Genomic DNA, 24827 nt, shown 5'->3' on the forward strand with positions numbered 1-24827 from the left:
ACCCAGCTTGTCGTACAGACCACGTTAGGTGGTTCCGACTCGTGTGCAAATTCAGTTATTGAGTTGAGAGTGGAGCTCTAGATGCAGTCGTACAGGTCACGTTAGGTGACTCCCGGCTGCCAGATTATATGTTATTGATGTGAATTACGCTTGAGCATTTATATTTGATTATGATATTCTGTTGTGGCATATTCTCAAGCATGAATGGCATATTGTGAGCATGAATGGCATATTGTGAGCATGAATGGCATATTGCAGAGCATGATTGGCATATCTATACATACGTATATATGTTCATTTTCTGGGAAGTATACAGGTTTTACGGCGAGGGGTTAGAATGTATTTTGCTAAAGAGTTTTCAAAGAACTTTGTTTTTGCCCACTCACGCTTTTGTTTTTGCGCCCCTCCAGGTTCTAGTGGTCTAGCAAGTTCGGTGGTTTATCCCAGAGGGCGTCCCGGCAATTTCTGACAGACACTCACCATTGTAGGGTCACCTTCGGGTGTACATATGTCGTATCTTTTCCTTTTGGACTGTCGTAGATTTGCTCTGAATTGTGTCTCACATACACTAGTACTTTGTATGCTATTAGGTTTTTAATTATTAGTACTTTTATATTACCTTCTCATTAGCTTCCGCACGCGCACATGGCTACGTCACCTTCGTGTGACGGCCAGCACGCCCTGATCTCGGTCGGGGTGTGTCAGTCAGAGATCAAGTAACAAGACAAAAAATTTTGACGGTTATAAACGAAAAATCACGATTTAACGGTTATTTTAACTCCGATTTTGATGATTTTTTACAGCTACACTCCTTGACTCTGTATGAATACAATGAATGAATTCGATCTTCAATTTAAAATATTTATACTAGTGGACACCACAAAATCTTATATTATATTTAATGAAAGTATAAATAAACTCTTAAGTGTTAGTGAATCTATCGTTTTGATGGGATACGCATCCTACGAAACTAATTTCAACGATCTAACCGTCAAACTTGTTTATATATGCTTCGAGATCGCATACGCCAAAAATTGCAAAAAACAAACATTTAGAGATCAAGTAACGAGACAAAACTTTTCAACGGTTATAAACGAAAAATCATGATTTAACGGTTATTTTAACTCTAATTTTGATGATTTTTTACAGCTACACTCCTTGACCCTATATGAATACAATGAATGAATTCGATCTTCAATTTAAAATATTTACACTAGTGGATACCACAAAATCTTATGTTATACCTGATGAAAATATAAATAAACTCTCAAGTGTTAGTGAATCTATCATTTTGATGAGATACGCTTCCTACGAAACTAATGTCAACGATCCAACCGTCAAACTTGTTTATATATGCTTCAAGATCACATACACCAAAAATTGAAAAAAACAAACATTCAGAGATCAAGTAATGAGACAAAACGTTTCGACGGTTATAAATGAAAAATCACGATTTAACGGTTATTTTAACTCCGATTTTGATGATTTTTTATAGCTACACTCCTTGACCCTATATGAATACAATGAATGAATTCGATCTTCAATTTAAAATATTTACACTAGTGGATACCACAAAATCTTATGTTATACTTGATGAAAGTATAAATAAACTCTTAAGTGTTAGTGAATCTATTGTTTTGATGGGATACGCATCCTACGAAACTAATTTCAACGATCCAACCGTCAAACTTGTTTATATATGCTTCGAGATAGCATACGCCAAAAATTGCAAAAAAAAAACATTCAGATATTAAGTAAAGAGACAAAACTTTTCAACGGTTATAAACGAAAAATCACGATTTAACGGTTATTTTAACTTCGATTTTGATGATTTTTTACAGCTACACTTCTTGACCCTATATGAATACAATGAATGAATTCGATCTTCAATTTGAAATATTTACACTAGTGGATACCACAAAATCTTATGTTATACTTGATGAAAGTATAAATAAACTATTAAATGTTAGTGAATTTATCGTTTTGATGGGATACACATCCTACAAAACTAATTTCAACGATCAAACCGTCAAACTTATTTATATATGCTTCGAGATCGCATACGCCAAAAATTGCAAAAAACAAACATTCAGAGATCAAGTAATGAGACAAAACTTTTCGACGGTTATATATGAAAAATCACGATTTAACGGTTATTTTAACTCCGATTTTGATGATTTTTTATAGCTACACTCCTTGACCCTATATGAATACAATGAATGAATTCGATCTTCAATTTAAAATATTTACATTAGTGGATACCACAAAATCTTATGTTATACTTAATGAAAATATAAATCAACTCTAAGTGTTAGTTAATGTATCGTTTTGATGGGATACGCATCATATGAAACTAATTTCAATGATCCAACCATCAAACGTGTTTATATATGCTTCAAGATCGCATATGCCAGAAATTGCAAAAAACAAACATTCAGAGATCAAGTAACGAGAAAAAATGTATAAACGAAAAATCACGATTTAACGGTTATTTTAATTCTGATTTTGATGATTTTTTACAGCTACACTCCTTGATCCTATATGAATACAATGAACTAATTTGATCGTCAATTTAAAATATTTACAGAAGTGGATATATACCACAAAATCTTATGTCATGATGATCTATGAAAATTGAGGATTTTGTAAAAGGAATAACATGTAAGCTTTGAGTTCCATTGACAAGGTTACATGGTCGTTTAGATTTTTAAAACCCTCCAAATCTCATGAACAATGTTATTTATTTTAGTGAAAAATTAATAAAATTAATAATAATTATTGTAGAAGTGTGAAAAATGTAATCACTCGTAATAAAAAGCTTTACAACTTTCATTAAGGGGTCAACTCCGAAATTTAGTATGCATATACTGATTTAGTATTATGTTTTACATTTTTTTGGGTCAAATTATGTTTTTCATTTTCATTTTTATTGATTTAAAATATATTTTTCTTAACGGGTAACGGGTCGGGTCATATTACCTGAAAATATTAACGAGTTGATTTCGGGTCGGGTCATATTATCCGTTTACTTTAACGGGTATTACACGACACGACCCGTTAAGCTATCGGGTATGACACGAAAACGACACGAACACGAGAAACACGACACGAATGCCAGGTCTAGCAGCTGAGGTGCAAAAAGACAATTCAACCTCCACTAAATAGCAATTACAACATGAAGATTGTGTCCAGGTCGACAAATCCGCAAACAAGACATAATGAAAACCGGAAGAAAATTAAAATAAAAAAATAATAAAATAAAAAAAAGATCTAACACTTAGAACACTCAGAGTATCTCATTCTCTAGGATACCATAGAAAATCTCTATCAAGAAACGAGGTATTGAACTCTAAATCAAATGCAGAGTTAAATACTTTTAATAAACTGAGCTACAAGCCTTTTATTCATCAAATTACTTTGTCATTAATGACAACAATTACTAGCCACAAAGATTCCGTTGAGAGATGCTTGGTATCTTGTGAAACATAATGCCAAATAGAAGAAGCAAAACTAAAGCACAAGTCCAAAATTTTCTATTTAAGAGAAAACAGTAAAATGAAAAATCCTAGAAAAAGGTGAAAAATGGAGTTTTTGGGTTTCTGGGGTTTTGTTTTCACAGCTTCAGTTGGTGGATTTGGTGCTCTACTTTTGATCCTAAAGAAAGCAAACGAATGGCTGTTCGTGAGAAAATTGGGTGAAAACAAGCACACTCTACCTCCGGGTGACCTGGGCTGGCCTTTCATTGGCAACACCTTGTCGTTCATCAAAGCTCTAAAATCCGATCATCCGGAGTCGTTCATCTCCAATCATGTCAAAAGGTTTGTCTCTAACCCGAAAACTCTGTGATGAGAATTCGAATGTACATGCATTCTAATGAGTTTTGTGTTGGCTAATAGGTTTGGCAGCACTGGAATTTACAAGGCCTGTTTGTTTGGAAAGCCAACCATAATTGTAACAACAGCTGAAACATGCAAGCAGGTGCTGATGGATAGTTTACAATTCAAGACCGGTTGGCCAAAATCAACGTCGGAATTAATGGGAAGGAAATCATTTTTGGGCCTATCTGAAGAGGAACACAAGCGCCTTCGCAAGCTGACAGCCGCCCCAATCAGTGGTCACAAGGCACTGTCTATTTACCATGAGTATATAAAGGATGTCATAGTCAGTTCGTTGGATGAATTGGCGGAAGCAGAGAAGCCCGTTGAGTTCTTGACTGAGATTAGGAAGATCACATTCAGAATAATCATGTTCATTTTCTTGAGTTGTGAGGTTGGTACACCGTTGGAAACCATGGAAAAGGAATATGCTATTATGAACCATGGTCTAAGGGCCATGGCCATTAACCTTCCTGGCTTTGCTTTTCATAAAGCCCTCAAGGTCAGATAATACTTGATAACTTTCTTTGCTTCAGTTCCTTTTTCTTGTTCTTCTTTCTGATTCGAGAATCGAGAGATATTCTAATATAATCTAAACTACAAGTAGAGGGATTCAAACATGGGTGCAGAGGGGGGAGTGTGCTGTTGTAACCAACTTGAGTTGCCTTTATCTATTTCTTTCTATGATATCATTTCTTAGACTTGAATCTCGATAATGATATTCTTACATGAATCAGGCTAGAAAAAGGATGGTTAAGATTATTCAAGGTATTTTAGACGGAAGGCGGGCAAGAAACGAAGCTCAGATTTCAAGGGAAAGAACAGATATGACGGACATGTTAATGGAAACCGAAGACGAAAATGGTAACAAATTAGATGATGAAGAGATTATAGACATAATCCTCATGTACTTAAACGCTGGTCATGAATCTACAGCCCATGCCACTTTGTGGGCTACTCTCTTCTTACATGAAAATCCAGAATACTACCAAAAAGCCAAGGTGGTTGCATTCTATTTCAGTCTCCTTTTGTTTTTCGGTAAACTTGTAGAGGAATTGTGAGAATATGTTTGTCTCCAGCTACTTTTGGTGGCCACATTCTTCCTACCACGGACCATAGTTCAATTGTAGATGAGTTTCTCTCGAAATATTAAGAACCCAATTGACTGGATGTTATTATGTTTCAGGCAGAACAACTGGAGATTCTGAAAACGGCATCACCAGAAGAAGGATTGAACTTTAAAGGAACTAAACAGATGGAATATCTTTCCAAGGTATGTTTTCTGTGGCTAATTTCAACTCTTTAACCATCGTCTTGCTAAGATAATGTAAGTAACAACTAACAAGGTATGATTACTTCTGAGGTAAGGTAATCGATGAAACGCTGCGCATTGTTAACGTCTCATTGTATAGCTACCGAGAGGCTGCTACTGATGTCAAAGTCTCTGGTAAATTAACTTCGCTACTTACCCAATCCTTGCTTAATCTGTTAAACCTACTGAACATGTTGTGTCTTGAAGGTTACACAATACCAAGGGGCTGGAAGGTAATGATGTGGTATAGAGGTGTCCATTTGAACCCAGAATATTATCCAGATCCAAAGAAGTTTAATCCCTCAAGATGGAATGTAAGCAAGATAATGCACCTAATTCAATTTAATTTGTAATAGGGTATGACATTCATGCCTTCCAGCGTAGTTTTTAACAGTTAGATCTTGGTCATTGTATCAATGACCAAAGATCTACGGTTAAAAACACCAGAGTATACAAAAAAATCGATATTGCTGAGCAAATTGTCGTTTAACGAAGTCAAGTTGTGGTTTGTTTTTGTAGGGAAGTAATGCCAAGGCAGGGAGTTTCATTCCCTTTGGAATAGGAAGTAGGCTATGCCCTGGAAGTGATTTGACCAAGCTTGAAATTACTATTTTTCTTCACTATTTTCTCCTTAATTATGAGTGAGTCCCTTTGCTTGATCTCCATTTGTGCTTCATACTTTTCTTTCAAACAAATAGCTAAAAAGTCATGACTACTATATCTGAGGTTCTGTTTGGATTTTGGATTTAAAATGTGGGAATTCAATCCCTCCTGTCAAATCCGATACCGATTGAAATCTAGGTTCACCACAGAGGGTTGGTTTGGTGTCTAGAATGAGATAACTCACTATATTCAAGGTATATTGAAGGAAGAAATGAAGAAAAAATATATATCCGACTTGAAGGTAAAAGATGGATTACTCAACTTAGAAGGGGATGAGTTTTCTTATGTCTAAGAAGAAATACTAATGTGTTAATTTCTTGGAGATTCTTTAAGAAGTACTTGAAGTGTGTTTTTCTACGAAGGACGGAAGATTTAAAACCAAATATCAATGTATTTTCTAATAAAAGTGTTTCCAAATCCAATGCAATGGTATATTTGGAAGGTGAGATTCCAAATCCAAGAATTTTAATTGTTATTAATTTTTTTTTAATACAAGTGATATTTTACATTATAATTATTTATCTGAAAGAATATAAATTTCAAGTTCATCTTGTCTAGTTTAAACCAATTGTCGTACAGATGACCTCAGACATTTCAAATTATAAAATGTTGTAGTGGTTTCATCACTAATTTTTTGTTTATTAATTAACTAATTATTATGTAAAGTTACAAATAATAGATGGCCTCTGACCTTCAACTTGTTGAATGTTGAATGCAGGCTTGAACGTCTCAATCCGGCAATTGGAGTGAGTTATTTACCCCATCCAAGACCCAAAGACAATTGCCTTGCAAAAGTTAAGAAGCTTTCATCATCATCCATATAACCTGAAAATTACCTGGGCAGACTTGCTTCCCTTTGTAAAATATGTTTTAAGTCCTCATCCCGTGGACCATGAGAAACCATCATCATATAGATAGTGGAAGATTACAATGGAAAAGTGAGGCTGGCCCCTTTGTTTTTATATGTCATCACTTGTCGTATTTGGGATTTTCGTTTTTCCAATGTTTCTGAGGATACAACTTTGTCCTCCAATCCTTGAACACACCCTTGTTGTAAAATATTAGTATTATAGTTATTTAATTATGTGGTTTTGCTTGTTAGTTAAGATTTCGGCCTAGTCCATCCGAATTAGGTTTTTTAAGTTTTGCTCAATAAATATAGCTTATAGTTTAGTTTGAAAAACAACTAAGTCAGTTACAATGTAATCTTTTTGAATTGTGCACCCTTCTCGACAAATTTTTAGTGTTCCTTTGTTTTCAATAATATTTCTAGTTTTGTTATCAATTTGATCGTCCATTATATGTATCCTAATTTTCAACTACCATAGCCATAGGGATTGCCTTGACGGTGTTTGTAAACAAATTTAAGTCTTAATTCCATTCGGGTACGGTCCAATATAATTGGTGAAGACTAATAAGATGGAAGTGAACAGTTGAATGCAACTTTTTTTTTTATATACAAGCGATATTCAACTGTAAAGTAATCTAAATTGCAGAGAAGAAGACTCGATCTTGAGCGAATAGGAGGGAACCGACCGAGCACGTCCCCTCTACCCATATGCCTACGCTTACGTCTACAATGGTTGAAAGGACCATAATATCCCTCTTTTTTTTTTCTTTTTTTTTTTTTTTTTTTTTTTTTTGTGGGTATGAAAACGCGCGAGTCCATGAACCTTTCTTCGGTTTTGATTCAACTACTTTTATTCACATAAAATGCAGGCAGAAGGTTGAAACATGAGGTATGACTTAGATTCTGCAGTACTTTGATAATATTTAACAACTTAATCAAACATTATTAAATCTTAAATAGCTGAAAAGCAGTTAGTTCAATGGGTTGCATCTTCTTCCTCACACAATTTCGTGTATTCTTTAGGTCCCAAGAAGGATTCTAGTTCTGATGGACTGCTAGTCTTGATCTTGATCTTGATCTTGATCATCCATCCATCTTCATATGGGCTCGAATTGATCTAAATATACCAAAAATAGATTAAGAGTTTAGCAACATAACATGTTAAACTGTTTAAACAAAAGTATGATACTTTGTGTAAACATGCATGCAAAGTAGAACAAGTATTCGAACAATATTTGAAAGAAGGATAAGCATTGTTTTAGGATAAATAAAAAAGGAAGATGAATTACCAAAGCAGGTGATTCAGTAAGCTTTGGGTTATAACCTCGATGACTTCGCCGGAGATTGGGGAATTTACATCATTGGTTGTTTTGACACTTTCCACGGCTCCAAAGCTGCCTCCTTGAGAGACTAACCGACCAGCTTCTGTCAGTTCAACAAACATTACTTCTCCAATATGGTCCTAAAACAAAGCTTCACCCGCATCACTCACTCCATGGGCTAATACTTTATCATATTATATTTTATTAAATATCGAAATAATATTATGGAAACGAGAATAATTACAATGCTCAAACAATACAATTTTTAAAAATAAAATGCTTTTTCAACCCAATTGCAAGAGACATTGATATTAAAGGTTGAGACCAGTGGAAATGGAGATAAGTATATTAATATAGGAATTTATCACAAATGGTCCATGAAATTGATCCTCACTATCAACATGGTCCATGAAATTGAAAATCAGTCAATGTAGTCCCTGAGATGTTGCATATCAATGTGGTCATTTAGTCACAATTCTGTTAAAAATTCCGTTAAGTGCCGATGTGGCACATAAATGGGCCCTACAAAATTTATAGGTTTTTATCATAAATAGTCCCTAAAATTGACCCACACCATCAAGATGGTCCCTGAAATTCAAAATCAATCAATGTAGTCCTTGAAAATAGGTGTCACAAATTCATATGGTCCTTCGGTCACAATTTTGTAAAAAAATTTATTATGTACTAATGTGAGTTTAATAATTAATTAAAAAAGTTGTCTAAATATCTTTTTGCACTACGATTCTTTTTTTTTTTTATATATATATAGTAGGGCCTAAGGGATCCCTTCCATAAATTCTCAAAGGCACAAGGCTTAACCAAGGCCTAAGAGGGGGTGTGGAAATAGTTTTCAACCAACAATAAACGCACGTCAGTTATAACCTCATTATCTCAAGGCAGACCTTAAGGTTCTTTGCATCACTAGACCACCAGGGAAGTGTCGAACAAGCTCTCCAAGATTAAGGTTGTGAGGATGTTGATCGTCTAAATGTAAACGGTGATGTCCAAGAAGTTGTTGTTGTCTTTAATATTTAAGTTGTAGTTTTTAAATTTAAGTTATAGTTTTTAAATTTAGGTTGTTGCAATAAGAAATATGATCTGGTACTGTTCATTAAAATATTAATTTCTTAAAAGAATATAGGGTTAAAGTGAGTTATCTAGCGCTTATTCAGTATGAGATGGCCTAAGAACTCGACAGCTGGTATGCGTCTAACCGCAAGATCCTTTCACAAGCCTGCTGTTGTTGTAATCATATGGCAGTATATGAAGATTTGATTTTTCTAATCCAAGCTGTCAACAAAAGGACAAATGTACCATCTCATTCAATTAAAGAAGTGGCCCAATTGGGCTTTAGTGAGCTGATGAAGGAGAACGATATCTTTATTTTTATATTTAAATAAAAGATTTATAGCTTAAAACATTCAGTCTCATACTTTAGGATATTATAGAAAATCTCCATTGAGAAAGCGAGGAATTGAACTAGAGTTCGAGTGCAGAGATTAAATGTTGTTAACAAACTGAGTTAGAAGTCTTTTATTTATCAAATTATTGTCCTTAATGACAACAATTACGGCCACAAAGATTCCGTTGAGAGATGTTTGTGAAACATAATGTCAAATGCTAAACACGAGCCCAAAATTTCTATTTAACAAGAGAAAAAAAGTGAAATGAAAAATCCAAGAAAAAAGTGAAAATGGAGTTTTTTGGTTTCTGGGGTTTTGTTTTCACAGCTTCAGTTGGTGGATTTGGTGCTCTACTTTTGATCTATTAAGTTTAATATTTTGTTGTATTCGGTATTCTTATTCAAACTGCTGTAATAGCAGTTGTTGTTATATATACAACTTACACACACGCATGCATTTAAACAATTGCATGTAATAAACAAATGTTGTAAAAGGGGGCGTGCTTCCTGCCCATGCTGCAACACATCAGAGCATGTGTTCCTTCTGCTGTAAAGGTGGCGTGCTGTCTGACAAGGAATATGTGCAGTATTCCTTCTGTCCAGTCACATGGGCAAGTTCTCTCAACACTCCCCCTCAAGTTTGGAATGAATGTTGATTATTCCTAACTTGCAAAGCAAAGTCGTAAACTGGTATAAGCTCAGTGGCTTTGTGAAGATGTCGGCTGGTTGTTTCATGGTTGAGATGTGAGATGTCTCGATCATTCCACTTTGAACCCTTTCTCGTACAAGGTGGCAGTCAATCTCTATGTGTTTGGTTCTTTCGTGAAAGACCGGATTCGAAGCGATGTGAAGTGCCGCTTGATTATCACAATATAGCTTGACTGGACGTTCATGTTGGATACCCAAGTCTTGTAGAACAGATTTCAACCAAGTGACTTCACAACAAGTTGCTGCCATTGAACGATACTCTGCCTCTGCACTAGAACGTGACACAATATTTTGTTTCTTGCTTTTCCAGGAGATCAAAGATTCTCCAAGAAATACACAGTATCCGGTGGTAGAACGTCGTGTGTCTCGACATCTGGCCTAATCCGCATCACAAAAAGCATTCAATTGAATTGGACTTCTTGCAGAAAGAAAAATACCTTGCCCTGGTGTGTGCTTAACGTATCGTAAGACTCGCTGGGCTGCCTCCAAGTGTGGAGTTCGAGGCTTCTCCATAAATTGACTAAGAATATGGACGGCATACACCAAATCAGGGCGCGTGATTGTCAGGTAGATTAGTCTCCCAACAAGTCGTCGATAATAGGAAGGATCAGTAATCCATTGTCCTTCGTCCTTTCTGAGTGATAAGTTTTGCTCCATAGGAGAGGTGGCTGGTTTTGCGCCAAGATGACCTGCATCCTCAAGTATTTCAAGGGCATATTTTCGCTGTGAGAGGGTGATCCCCTTGCTAGAGCGAGCAATTTCAATGCCCAAGAAATATCTTAATTGGCCAAGGTCTTTCAACTTGAATTGCTTCATAAGAAAAGACTTGGTATCTTCAATTGCTTGTATGTTATTTCCTGCCAAGATAATATCATCAACATAGACAAGGAGGGCAGTGAATTTACCATCATGGTTTCGGACGAACAATGAATAATCTGCCTTGGATTGTTGATAGTCGGCCTTTCGAAGAGCACAAGAGAGTTTGATAAACCATTGACAAGAGGCTTGCTTAAGCCCATACAAAGATTTATGAAGTTTACAAACTCGTGTCTCCCCCTTTCGTCCGAAACCAGGAGGCAAGGACATGTAGACATCTTCTTCAAGATCACCATGGAGGAAAGCGTTATTAACATCAAGCTGGTGGAGGTGCCATTGTTTGACCGAGGCAACAGCAAGGAGTAGACGAACTGTAGTCAATTTTGCAACCGGAGCAAAGGTCTCTCGATAGTCTAAGCCTTCAATTTGGCTATAACCTTTGGCAACCAAGCGTGCTTTATATCGCTCAATGGATCCATCGGATCGAAATTTGATTTTGTAAACCCATTTACATCCAACCGGCTTCTTGCCAGGGGGCAATGGTTGCAGAGACCATGTCCTATTCGCAGCAAGGGCTGCCAGTTCTTCTTCCATAGCGAAACGCCAGTGAGGGTCGCGTATAGCCTGTGAGAATGAGCTGGGTTCGATGGCAGCTGAAATGGAAGTGGTGAAAGCACGATGTCGAGCAGATAAACGATCGTATGTGAGGACATCAGACAAAGGGTAAGGAGTACCTGGTACTTTGGTCAACGCCGAGTGAGATGAAGGGACGGACCGAGAAGGGAGGTTGATGTCGATGTGATATTGTTGAAGATAACCAGGTGCATGAGTGGGTCGTTTAAGACGAGGTGGTGAGGTGGAAAGAAAAGGAGTTGAAACCGAAACAGGACTCACCGGCGAAGAAGAGGATGGATCGACGAAATCCTGCTCCAGTAGAATGGACGGATGAATGATGGGATCATCATAGGCAGTATCTTGAGTATGTGGAAACACAAGTGGTGAAACTGCAGCAGAAGATGAAAAAGGGAACACATGTTCATGGAAAATAACATCACGGGAGATAAAGATTTTACCCGTGTGAAGGTCGTAAACTCGATATCCCTTTGTGCCATATGGATACCCAAGAAAAAGACACCGTGTGGCTCTGGCATCAAATTTGTGGGACGATGGTGGTGGGTGGAAGAAAAACATAAGCAACCAAACACTCGCAAATGTGCATACGCTGGCTGTTTGTGGTGAAGTATTTCATAGGGTGATTTGCTTTGAAGAAGAGGAGTGGGAGTCCGATTTATGAGATAAGTGGCAGTGAGGATTGCATCACCCCAAAATTTCTTAGGAAGATGAGATTGAAAGAGTAAGGCTCTAGCAACATTGAGTAAGTGGCAGTGTTTGCGCTCTGCTACCCCATTTTGTTGGGGAGTAGAGACACAACTTGTTTGATGGAGAATCCCCTTATCTAAAAAAAATTGGGTCATAAAAAATTCTGGACCGTTATCACTACGAAGAACCTTGACTCGTGTGGAAAATTGTGTTTCAACAAGGTGGATGAAAGTGATGAGATAAGATCGTGCATCTGATTTGTGATTCATTAAATAAACCCATGTGCATCTTGAGAAATCATCCACAATAGTTAAGAAATATTGTGCCCCTGTGATGGTGGGAACATGGTAACCTCCCCAAATGTCAACATGAATTAACTCAAAATGAGCCTTTGTGGTGATAGAACTCAAAGGAAAAGGAGCACGTGTTTGTTTGGCTAATGGACAGATCAAACAATCATCAATGCTACAAAAATTCAAATTTTTAATGCAAGTAGAGAGATGCCGTAAGGTCTTGTTGGAAAGATGGCCAAGGCGTTGATGCCAAAGCTGGGAAGAAGAAGCAACAATTGACGCTGAATTGCACCTGGTTTTCATCACATTATCAAGGTAGTAGAGTCCTTCTCGTTCAGTTCCCGTCCCAATCATCTTCCCCGATCGTTGGCCCTGAAGTAGACACATTTTATCAGTGAAGATAACAAAGCAAGATGAGGTATTAGTAAGTTTGCTGACAGAAATTAAATTCAGTTTAAATGATGGAACACAAAGCACGTTGTGAAGGGTGAGATCATTCGAGAGATGAACTGTGCCAATATGTGTGACATCGGCAAGTGCATGATTGGGTAAGTGCACTTGTCGATTGTATACCGGAACACTTGTGGTCATTAAGCTTGGTGAGCAGACCATGTGGTCTGTGGCGCCTGTATCGAAAATCCAGTCCTTTCCCTTATTGAGAGCAGAAGCACAAAAAACTCTACCTGACAAGTTATTCATAGTAGAGGTGGTACCGACATGATTAGATGTGGAGTTGGATTGACTCTTATCAAGGAGTGCAAGCAGATTGTGATATTGCTCGGAAGTGAGGCTGTAGGACGAAGAAAATGTTGCTGGAGGCGTTGGCTGGGTATCAACATGATTAGCCTTGGAATTGGAACCCCTGCGATCCTGATAATCTCCCCTATTGCTGTTGTCTTTTGCCTTTTTCAGTTTGCGGCATTGATCAATGGTGTGACCTTTCCAATTACAGTAGTCGCACTTGAGGTGTGCACGACAGGTATCTGAAGTGTGTCCAGTTGCATCACAACGACCACATTTTAGATGGGAATTTCTTGGAGAAAAATTCCTACCAGAGTTTCGCATGTTATCCCGCACGGCGAAAGCTGCAGTATCGGTGACTGAGGACCTTCCAGGAGCATGTATTGAAACTGTTCTTTGCTTCTCATCTTGAATAATAAGTTAGAAAGCTTTGTTGACAACAGGGAGGGGATCCATAAGTAAAAGTTGCCCACGAACCGCAGCGTAGGATTCATTGAGGCCCATGAGAAACTTCATGGTTTTCTGACTTTGCTGAAACTGCATTAATTCTTTTGCAGCTCCACATGTACAGGTTGGGAGAGTGCACATGGCATCACGTTCATCCCAAAAACTTTTCAGTTTGGTATAATATGCACCAATGTTCAAATTTCCTTGAACACTTCCATGTATCTCTTGTTCAATATGGAAGAGATGTACACTGTTTGTGTGAGAGAAACGTTCCTTCAACTCATTCCAAATATCAGCTGCAACATTGTTGTAGATGACACTTGCTCCGATATCTTTCGAGACAGAGTTGAGCAGCCAGGATTTCACGAGGTTGTTGCAACGAGTCCACTGTTGGAATTCCCTTGAGGATGCAGACTCGGGCCTTTTGATGGATCCATTGATGAATCCTTCCTTGTTCTTGGCATTGAGGGCCATGACCATGGCTCGGCTCCAAGTGGAGTAATTTTCGTCATTCAAAGGGTGTGTGACGAGGATCGCTCCAGGCTGATCAGAGTGATGAAGATAAAGAGGATCGCTGGGATCTTCGTATTTGGTGTGTTTGCTGGAAGAGTCAGTTGCCATGTCGGCAGGCAGTGTGCAGTGTGCAGTGGCTGTGCTTGGCTGTTCTCTGCGGCTGTGCTTAATGGCTGTGAATGTTCTTCTGCGAGTGTGCAGTTTGCAGTGCACTGGTTGCTGCAGTAACAGATCACAGTATAGCAGCGGAAGAGTGAAGGCAGAGCAGAGCAAAGGATTGCCTATGCTCTGATACCATATTAAGTTTAATATTTTGTTGTATTCGGTATTCTTATTCAAACTGCTGTAATAGCAGTTGTTGTTATATATACAACTTACACACACGCATGCATTTAAACAATTGCATGTAATAAACAAATGTTGTAAAAGGGGGCGTGCTTCCTGCCCATGCTGCAACACATCAGAGCATGTGTTCCTTCTACTGTAAAGGTGGCGTGCTGTCTGACAAGGAATATGTGCAGTATTCCTTCTGTCCAATCACATGGGCAAGTTCTCTCAACATGATCCTAAAAAGAGCAAATGAATGGCTGTTTGTGAGAAAATTGGGTGAAAACAAGCACACTCTACCTCCGGGTGACCTGGGCTGGCCTTTCATTGGAAACACCTTGTCGTTCATCAAGGCAATAAAATCCGATCACCCGGAGTCGTTCATCTCCAATTATGTCAAAAGGTTTGTCTCGAACCCTCGAACTGTTTGATGAGAATTCGAACATACATGTATTCTAATGAGTTGTGTGTTGGTACAACAGGTTTGGCCGCACAGGAATTTACAAGGCCTACTTGTTTGGAAAGCCAACCATAATTGTAACAACACCTGAAACATGCAAGCAGGTGCTGATGGATAGTTTACAATTCAAGACCGGTTGGCCAAAATCAACGTCAGAATTAATGGGAAGGAAATCATTTGTGGGCCTATCTGAAGAGGAACACAAGCGCCTTCGCAAGCTGACAGCCGCCCCAATCAGTGGTCACAAGGCACTGTCCATGTACCAGGAGTATATAGAGGTTGTCATAGTTAGTTCGTTGGATGAATTGGCAAAAGCAAAGAAGCCCGTTGAGTTTTTGACTGAGATTAGGAAGATCACATTCAAAATAATCATGTTCATTGTCTTGAGTTGCGAGGTTGGTACACTGTTGGAAACCATGGAAAAGGATTATACTCTTATGAATCATGGTCTAAGGGCCATGGCCATTAACCTTCCTGGCTTTGCTTTTCACAAAGCCCTCAAGGTCAGATAATAGTTGATAAATTTCTTCGTTTCGGTTCGTTTTTTTCTTCTTTTTGATTCGAGAATTGAAAGGTATTCTATAATAATCTAAACTACGAGGAGAGGAATTCAAACATGGGTGAAGATGGGGGAGTGTACTATTGTAACCAACTTGAGATGCGTGTCTTTATCTATTTCTTTTTAAGATATCATTTTTTAGACTTGAATCTCGATAATGATATTCTTACACGAATCAGGCTAGAAAAAGGATGGTGAAGATTATTCAAGGTATTGTAGATGGAAGGCGTGTTGGTATTTTACAGTTTACTAACTCAATACCAAAATATGTGGGTGATAAGTTTACAAACTCTATCACACCTCTTTCTCTTTGCACTCTCAAATAAAATTGGACAAAGAAAGAAATAGAGAAAGGAGGGAAGCAACAAGCTTTGGCAAAACACTTGGACTTTGATATATGAAAAAGGTTTACAAACTGTTGGAATAAGAAAGCTTACAAGCTTCTTCACAATTGGAAGTGGGATTTGGATGGGATGATTTACAATGCTTGAGAACTTGGGTATTTATAGCAAACCAAATGATTAAACTAAGATTATTTATTACCACACAAAACACATTAATTGCACCTAATAATTTTTATTCAACCATACCTAACATTGCCTAACTTTCAATGCCTAACTTTGACATTGATTTTCAACAATAGCAACCTATTTTGATTTGAATTTTCAACACACCTCCTCAAATCAAAACGCCTTCATTCCTAGCATTTCACGCAGTAGTCGGAATGTTTCAATTGGCAATGGCTTTGTGAAGATGTCTGCCACTTGTTCCTTGGTGTGACAGTAGACAAGTTCAATTGTCTTTTGCTTCACATGGTCCCTTAGAAAATGGAACCTGGTATCAATGTGCTTGCTCCTTCCATGTTGAACAGGATTCTTTGCAAGTTTGATTGCAGACACGTTATCTACATGAATCACAGTCGATTCCACTTGTGGATGACACACTGATTTCAACAGATTTCTTAACCAAATTGCCTCACACACGGTTGAGGCTACAGCAACATACTCGGCTTCACATGATGACAAAGCAACAATTGATTGCTTCTTTGAAGTCCATGAGAAAGCTGTTGATCCTAGAAAAAACACATAGCCAGTTGTGCTTTTCCTTTCATCTTGGTCACCTCCCCAATCACTATCTGAATAACCAAATAATTTTGCATCTTCACCAAAATTATAAAATAGACCATAGTTTAGAGTACCTCTTATGTACCTCAAAATTCTCTTGGCGGCCAGCCAATGAGACTCCCTTGGTGTTTCCATGTATCGACTCACGAGTCCAACACCATAAACTATATCAGGTCTTGTGATTGTAAGGTACCTTAGGCTTCCAACGAGGCTTTTGTACACTGTTGAGTTTACAAACTCACCCTCTCCTCCTTTGGACAGCTTCAATCCAGTTGCGACTGGGGTATTGACAGTGTTGCACTTGTCCATATTGAACTTCTTCAATATGTCTCTCATGTACCTTTGTTGAGAGATGTAGATACCATCACTTTCTTGCTTCACTTCTATGCCAAGAAAGTATGACATTAATCCATTGTCAGTCATCTCGAATTCACTGAACATGGATTGCTTGAACTCATGGAACATTGCCTCATTGTTTCCTGTAAACAATAAATCATCTACATAGAGACAAATAATTAAGAACTCCCCTTTTTCACCATTCTTCATGTAAACTGAATGCTCGTATGGACATTTCTGAAATCCATTTTGGTGAAGGTAGTTGTCGATCCTTGAGTTCCAAGCTCGTGGTGCTTGCTTGAGGCCGTACAAAGCCTTCTTCAAACGATACACCTTATCTTCTTCTCCTTGTACTTGGAAGCCTTCCGGTTGTTCCACGTACACTTCTTCCTCAAGTACTCCATTAAGGAAGGCTGACTTGACATCTAGTTGATAAATTTTCCATTTATGATGTGCGGCAAGAGAGATTAGCAATCTTACCGTGTCAAGTCTCGCAACTGGAGCATAGACTTCATCATAGTCCACTCCATACTTCTGTTTGTAGCCCTTTGCTACAAGCCTTGATTTGTATCGATCCACACTCCCATCTGCAGTGCGTTTGACCTTGTAAACCCACTTGACACCAATAGCCTTCTGATTTGGTGGGAGCTTTGTCAGCTCCCAAGTGTCATTCTTCTCGATGGCATGGATCTCTTCTTCCATGGCTTTCTTCCAACAATCTTCTTCCACAGCTTCATTGAATGAGAAAGGCTCGTGGTCTGCATACAAGCAGAAAAAGTTGGTTTCTTCTTCTTCTTCTTGTCCATAAATCTCTGTGAGACTCCTTAACCTCACTGGAGTTGAGGAGCTGTTTTCCTCACTAGATGTAGGACCACTCCTTGCAATTCTGTGCACTGGAGTTGTTGTGATTGTTTGAGCAGGCTGTTGCTCAATCGGTGGTACAACTTCTGGTTCTTCAAAATCAGTGGAGACGATCTTCTCTTTACTGACTTCTTTGTTGTTCCACGTCCATGTCTCTTCCTCAGTGAAGATGACATCTCTACTAACCACTAGTTTGCCAGTTAGTGGGTTGTAGAGCTTGTATGCCTTGGACTCTTCACTATAGCCCACAAACACACACTTCTCACCTCTATCATCAAGTTTCCTCCTCTTGGCTTCTGGAACTTGAGCATATGCAACACACCCAAAAATTCTTAGGTGTGTAACATTCGGCTTGTATCCACTCCAAGCCTCTTGTGGTGTCATCCTCTTGACACTCTTTGTTGGACATCGATTCAACAAATAAATCGAACAAGCTACAGCTTCTGCCCATAACTCTTTTGGCAAATTCTTCTCCTTAAGCATGGACCTTGTCATGTCAAGGATGGTTCGATTCTTTCTTTCGGCTATCCCATTTTGCTGTGGGGTATAGGCAGCAGTAAGTTGATGCCTAATTCCTTGCTCCTTGCAGTATGCTTGGAAAGCATTGGAGGTGTACTCTCCACCTCTATCTGATCTCACAGCCACAAGCTTGTGGTTACTTTCTGCCTCTGTGAGTGCCTTGAACTCCTTGAAAATTTTTAGGGCAACTGACTTCTCCTTGAGAAAATAGACCCAAGTCTTTCTACTGAAATCATCAATGAAGGTAATAAAATACCTATTACCTCCATAAGACATGGGATCCAATGGACCACATATATCTGTGTGCACCAACTCCAGTGGTGCCTTTGCTCTCCATGTATCACCAACAGGGAACGATAGTCGTGCTTGCTTGCCAAGCACACAACCTTCACATACTTGGCGTGTGGCTTCAATCTGGGGTAGACCACGAACCATTCCTCCACTTGACAGCAACTTTAGGCCATTGAAATTAAGATGGCCAAATCGAAGATGCCATTTCCATGACTCATCTTCCATTACACCGATGTTGCAGCTTCTAATCTTTGTGTTCAAATTCAACGGAAACATCCGGTTCTTTGACATTCGAACACATGCAATAAGCTTTCTCCTTGCATTCCTGAGAGTGAGAAGCATGTTCTCCATATGTATAATGTACCCTTTCTGGAGCAGTTGACCAATGCTCAGAATGTTGCTCTTCATACCTGGTATGTAGTAGGTATCGGAGATGTATTCTTCTCTTCCATCCTTCTGGATGATCTTGATCTTCCCTTTGCCTTCAACTGGCAACTTTGAGGAGTCACCAAGACTTACAGATCCATAGGCCCCTTTTTTGAGTTCGGCAAAAAACTCCTTCTTTCCACACATGTGATTGCTTGCACCAGAGTCCAAATACCAAACATTTTGTTGGCTACTGGAATCATGGTGTGCTAGTAAGACTGTAAGTTCTTCATCAGTATTTCCACTTGATTCTGCCATGTTGACATGCTCACCATTTTTATGTGAACATTCATTGGCATAATGTCCATATTGCTTACAGTTGTGACACTGGATATGCGCCTTTCCTCGAGTAGATCTCCACTCCTGAGACTGACCTTGATTTTGTGCATAGCCTCGACCTCTTCCTCGGGCTCGTCCTCGGCTACGGTTGGATGAGCTCCCACGACGTGAGTTCCACTGCCCACGACCTTTATTTGGTTTGTCAATATTCAACTTTGACTCCAAAGCTTGCTCTAGCGTTGTGGGGCTTGCATTCTTCTGAATGCGTTGCTCGTGAACTAGGAGGGATCCTAGTAGCTCTTCTGCGCTCATCACCTCCAAATCCTTGGATTCCTCAATGGCAGTCACCACATGCTCAAACTTAGATGTGAGTGACCGGAGTATCTTCTCCACAACTCGTACTTCATCGAGTCTCTCGCCATTTCTCCTCATCTGATTTACTATCACAATGAGCCTTGAGTGATAGTCGGAGATGCTCTCCCCTTCATTCATATGAGCAGTTTCAAAATCTGCTCGAAGTGATTGTAACCTCACTTTCTTGACTCGATCTACTCCTTTGTAGATTGTACTGAGTGTATCCCATACTTGCTTGCTCGTTGTTGCTTCTGCAACCTTCTCGAACGTTGAATCTTCCAAACCCTGGTATAGAAGATACAGCGCCTTTTGGTCCTTCTTTCGTAAGTCCTTGAGAGTGTTCCTTTGATCTGCAGTATATACAGCTTCTTGCTCGGCAGTGGGTACAACATACCCACTACTGACAACTTCCCATAGCTCCTGTGATCCAAACAATGCTTTGAATTGGATGCACCATCTTTCATAATTTTCTTTCTTCAATGTGGGAACTTGGAGTTGCACTAAGTTGGACGCCATAACTGCTGCACCTGCCAGAATGGTATTCTGGCTCTGATACCAATTGTTGGTATTTTACAGTTTACTAACTCAATACCAAAATATGTGGGTGATAAGTTTACAAACTCTATCACACCTCTTTCTCTTTGCACTCTCAAATAAAATTGGACAAAGAAAGAAATAGAGAAATGAGGGAAGCAACAAGCTTTGGCAAAACACTTGGACTTTGATATATGAAAAAGGTTTACAAACTGTTGGAATAAGAAAGCTTACAAGCTTCTTCACAATTGGAAGTGGGATTTGGATGGGATGATTTACAATGCTTGAGAACTTGGGTATTTATAGCAAACCAAATGATTAAACTAAGATTATTTATTACCACACAAAACACATTAATTGCACCTAATAATTTTTATTCAACCATACCTAACATTGCCTAACTTTCAATGCCTAACTTTGACATTGATTTTCAACAATAGCAACCTATTTTGATTTGAATTTTCAACAAGGCGGGCAAGAAACGAAGCTCAGATATCAAGGGAAAGAACAGATTTGACAGATATGTTAATAGAAACCGAAGACGAGAATGGTAACAAATTAGATGATGAAGAGATTATAGACATAATTCTCATGTACTTAAACGCTGGTCATGAATCTACAGCCCATGCCACTTTGTGGGCTACTCTCTTCTTACATGAGCATCCAGAATACTACCAAAAAGCCAAGGTGGGTGCATCTATATTTCAGTCTCATTTTGTTTTTCGGTTAACTTGGAAAGAAATTGTGAGAATATGTTGCCTCCAGCTACTTTTGTTGGCCACATTCTTCCAACCAAGGAACCTAGTTCAATCGTTTCTGAGTTTCCTTCGAAATATTTTGAACCCGATGTTATTATCTTTCAGGCAGAACTACTGGAGATTCTGAAAACGGTATCACCAGAAGAAGGATTTAACTTTAGAGGAACTAAACAGATGGAATATCTTTCCAAGGTATGTTTTCGGTGGCTAATTTCAACTCTTCAACCATCTATTTTGCTAATATACTGTACGTAACAACTAACAAGTTTGATTACTTCTGAGGTAAGGTAATCGATGAAACGCTGCGCATTGTTAACGTCTCATTGTATAGCTACCGAGAGGCTGCTAGTGAGGTCAAAATCTCTGGTAAATTAACTTCACTGCTTTCTCCATTCCTTGCTTAATCTGTTAAACTTACTGGAACATGTTGTGTCTTGAAGGTTACACAATACCAAGGGGCTGGAAAGTAATGATGTGGTACAGAGGTGTCCATTTGAACCCAAAATATTATCCAGATCCAAAGGAGTTTAATCCCTCCAGATGGAATGTAAGCAACATAATTCAATCTAACTTGTAATATCATATGACATGCATGCCTTCTAGCGTAGTTTTCAACCGTTAAACCTTGATCAATTAATGGTTAAAAACACCAGAGTATCTGAAAATCGATATACCCGAGCAAACTGTTGTTTGACAAAGTCAAGTTGTGGTTTGTTTTTTTGTAGGAAAGTAATGCCAAGGCAGGAAGTTTCATTCCCTTTGGAATGGGAAGTAGGCTATGCCCTGGAATTGATTTGACCAAGCTTGAAATTACTATATTTCTTCACTATTTTCTCCTTAATTATGAGTGAGTTCCCCTTTGCTTAATTTCCATTTGTGCTTTGCACTTTTCTTTCAGTCAAATAACTACTAAGTCATGAATACGATATCTGAGGTGCTGTTTGGATATTTGGATTTAAAATGTGTGATTTGAATCCCTCCTGTCAAATCCGATACCCATTGAAATCTGGGTGCAACACAGAAGGTTAGTTTGTTGTCTAGGAATAGACAACTCACTATGTTCAAGATACTTTGAACGAAGAAATGAAAAAAGGAAAATTTAGCCAAAGATCAATAAAAACTTTACGATTAAGCCATATATCAATGACATATTTTTGTTTTGGACTTAATCAATGATATATTTTTATTAATTAGGTATAGGTCAATGATGAATGCCACATAAGCTTTAAGTCATTATTCTATCGTTCACTCTCTCTTTCTCTCTCTATAATTATTATAAGGGCTTAAGCTATTATAAATATAGATTTAGATCATCTCCGGATCAATTTGTGGAGATCCTCCGGGATGATGGATCTCATCCATTGATACAAATCCACCGGCCAAAATCTCTTATCCTTCCTCTTTTCCCCTCAACTCTTCTCTTTCTCCCTCACTTCGAAGCTCTCAACCTTGAACCACCAACTCCTCAAATTCCAAATTAAATTCGACCCTACCTCAAAATCAACCTCAACACTGCCACAACCCACCCAACCCACAAGCACCAATTGCAAGTCCCTCACCTTACCCTGTCCAAAATCAGCCCCACCACCACCACATCCCTCAGTTGCAAGTCCCTTGACCTTAAAATCTCAGCCGATGTTAATGAAACAACAAATAGAGGGGTCGTGCAAACCAATGTATTTTGGTTGCAAAGATCTTTTTCATAACTATGGAAGAATTAGAGTGAGAGAAATCTCAAAGATGAAGAAGAAGAAAGAGATGACAAATAAAAAAAACTAAAACAATAAGGGATAGTGAAAAAATAAATCAAACTTAGAGCACAGATAACATGCAATTGAATTTGGGGTTTGTTAACAACGGTGCAATGTAGGGGTGCGAGGGAGAAATAGGAGTTGAGGGGGAAGAGGATTCAGCCGTTGGATTTCTATTCCTATAGAACTGATCTTGAGAGGATATGAATCCAATAAATAGTTAGAATATGTATATTCTATCACTCTCTCTTGCCCTACGTTTACATGAAGGAGTCTACTCAAGTCAAAAAAAAAAAAAAAAGGAAACCGAGAAACGGACACTGCATTGCAGTGTTTGTATCCAAATGTAAAAAATAGAACCATGAAACGGATACTACATTGCAGCGTTCATATCCAAATGTAAAAAACAGAACCATGAAATGGACACTACATTGCAGTGTTCAAATCCAATTGTAAAAAAACAGATCCGGAAATGGACACTACATTACAATGTCTAAATCTAAATGTAAAAAACAGAGCTAGGAAACGGACATTGCATTACAGTGTCTGAATCTAAATGTAAAATCAGGAGTCGCGTGAGGTGTGAAGTGTATGAGACGTGTGAGTGATGAAAAAAATAGAACCAAGAAACAGACATTACAACGCAGCGTCTGAATCCAAAAGTAAAAAACATAACCAAGAAATGGACACTACATTGTAGTGTCTGAATCCAAATGTACAAAGGAACATGTAGGAGGCGTGTGAGTGATGGAAAAAACGAAACCAATAAATGAACACTACAACTCAGTGTTTGAATCCAAATATAAAAAACAGAATCAGGAAATAAACACTGCATTGCAGTGTCTGATCTGTATTGACTTGTTCCAAATATAAAGCTATAAGAAAGAGAGTGTTAGTTGAAGTGGATGCCAACTGTAGTGGCAGATTTTGTAATTTTTGTTTATTTTAAATGCATTTAAGTATCACAATACATGATTGACCTATTTATAATTAACATAAATATTGTTAATCTATTGTTATTGATTTTTCACAAAATCACCCATGAAAAAAATATGTGTATAATTTGAAGGTAAAAGATGAATTACTCATTAATGAAACTTAGAATGGATGATATTTTCTCATGTCTAAAAAGAAATATCAATGTATTTAAATTCTAAGAAATTCTTCGTGAAGCACTTTCAAGTGTTTTTTTCCTATAAAATACGTAAGGTTTAAAATAAAATATCAATGTGTTTTCTAATAAAAATGTTTCCAAAACCAATGCAATGGTATATTTGGACAGTGAGGTTCCAAATCCAAGAATTTTAATTATTAATTTTTTTTAATACAAGTGATATTCTACATTAGAATTATTTGTTTGGAAGAGTATAAATTTCAAGTTCATTATATCTTAACTTTAAACCAATTATCGAACAGTTGACCATCAGACATTTCAAATTCTAAAATGTTGTAGTAGTTTCATAACTATTTTTTTTTATTATTAATTAACTAATATTTAAAGTTACAAATAATAGATGTCCGGCCTTTGACATTCAACTTGTTTAACTTTGAATGCAGGCTTGAACGACTCAATCCGGCAATTGGAGTGAGTTACTTACCCCATCCAAGACCCAAAGACAATTGTCTTGCAAAAATTAAGAAGCTTCCATCACCATCTATATAACCTTAAAAATACCAGGGCAGACTTGCTTCCACTTGTAAAATATGTTTACAGTCCTCATCCGGTGGACGATGAGAAAATAATATTACTGTACTAAAAGCTAGTTGGTGGAAGATTACAAGGCAAAAGTGAGACTGGCCCCTCTGTTTTTCTATACATCACTTGTCATATTTCAGATTTTCAATCTTTCGATGTTTGTGAGGATACAACTTGGTCCTGCCATCCTTGAACATACCAAAGGCATTGGGATTGCCTTGAAGGTGTTTATAAACAAATCCAATTCTTAATCCAATCATGTACGGTCCAATATAATTGGTGAAGACTAA

The 24827-nt window shown here is 38.0% G+C and overlaps 2 protein-coding genes across 2 annotated transcripts; both read left to right on the forward strand.

Moving 5' to 3' along the window:
- The first annotated feature begins 3549 nt into the window (after nt 1-3549).
- Nucleotides 3550-7070, forward strand: LOC137711670 (ent-kaurenoic acid oxidase 2-like). The gene is made up of 8 exons (XM_068450932.1): nt 3550-3818; nt 3897-4377; nt 4613-4876; nt 5062-5148; nt 5244-5322; nt 5395-5501; nt 5707-5828; nt 6569-7070. The coding sequence occupies exons 1-8, from the start codon at nt 3583-3585 to the stop codon at nt 6672-6674; spliced, it is 1482 nt and encodes a 493-aa protein (XP_068307033.1). The 5' UTR covers nt 3550-3582; the 3' UTR covers nt 6675-7070.
- Nucleotides 7071-9460: 2390 nt separating this feature from the next.
- Nucleotides 9461-24687, forward strand: LOC137710451 (ent-kaurenoic acid oxidase 2-like). Its single transcript, XM_068449474.1, has 10 exons — nt 9461-9782; nt 14824-14992; nt 15072-15552; nt 15788-15834; nt 20803-21019; nt 21196-21282; nt 21378-21456; nt 21531-21637; nt 21816-21937; nt 24399-24687. The coding sequence occupies exons 1-10, from the start codon at nt 9716-9718 to the stop codon at nt 24502-24504; spliced, it is 1482 nt and encodes a 493-aa protein (XP_068305575.1). The 5' UTR covers nt 9461-9715; the 3' UTR covers nt 24505-24687.
- The last annotated feature ends 140 nt before the right edge of the window (nt 24688-24827 follow it).

The sequence above is a fragment of the Pyrus communis genome, chromosome 12 (genome assembly GCF_963583255.1).
Source record: "Pyrus communis chromosome 12, drPyrComm1.1, whole genome shotgun sequence".
In the NCBI taxonomy this organism is placed as follows: Eukaryota; Viridiplantae; Streptophyta; class Magnoliopsida; order Rosales; family Rosaceae; genus Pyrus; species Pyrus communis.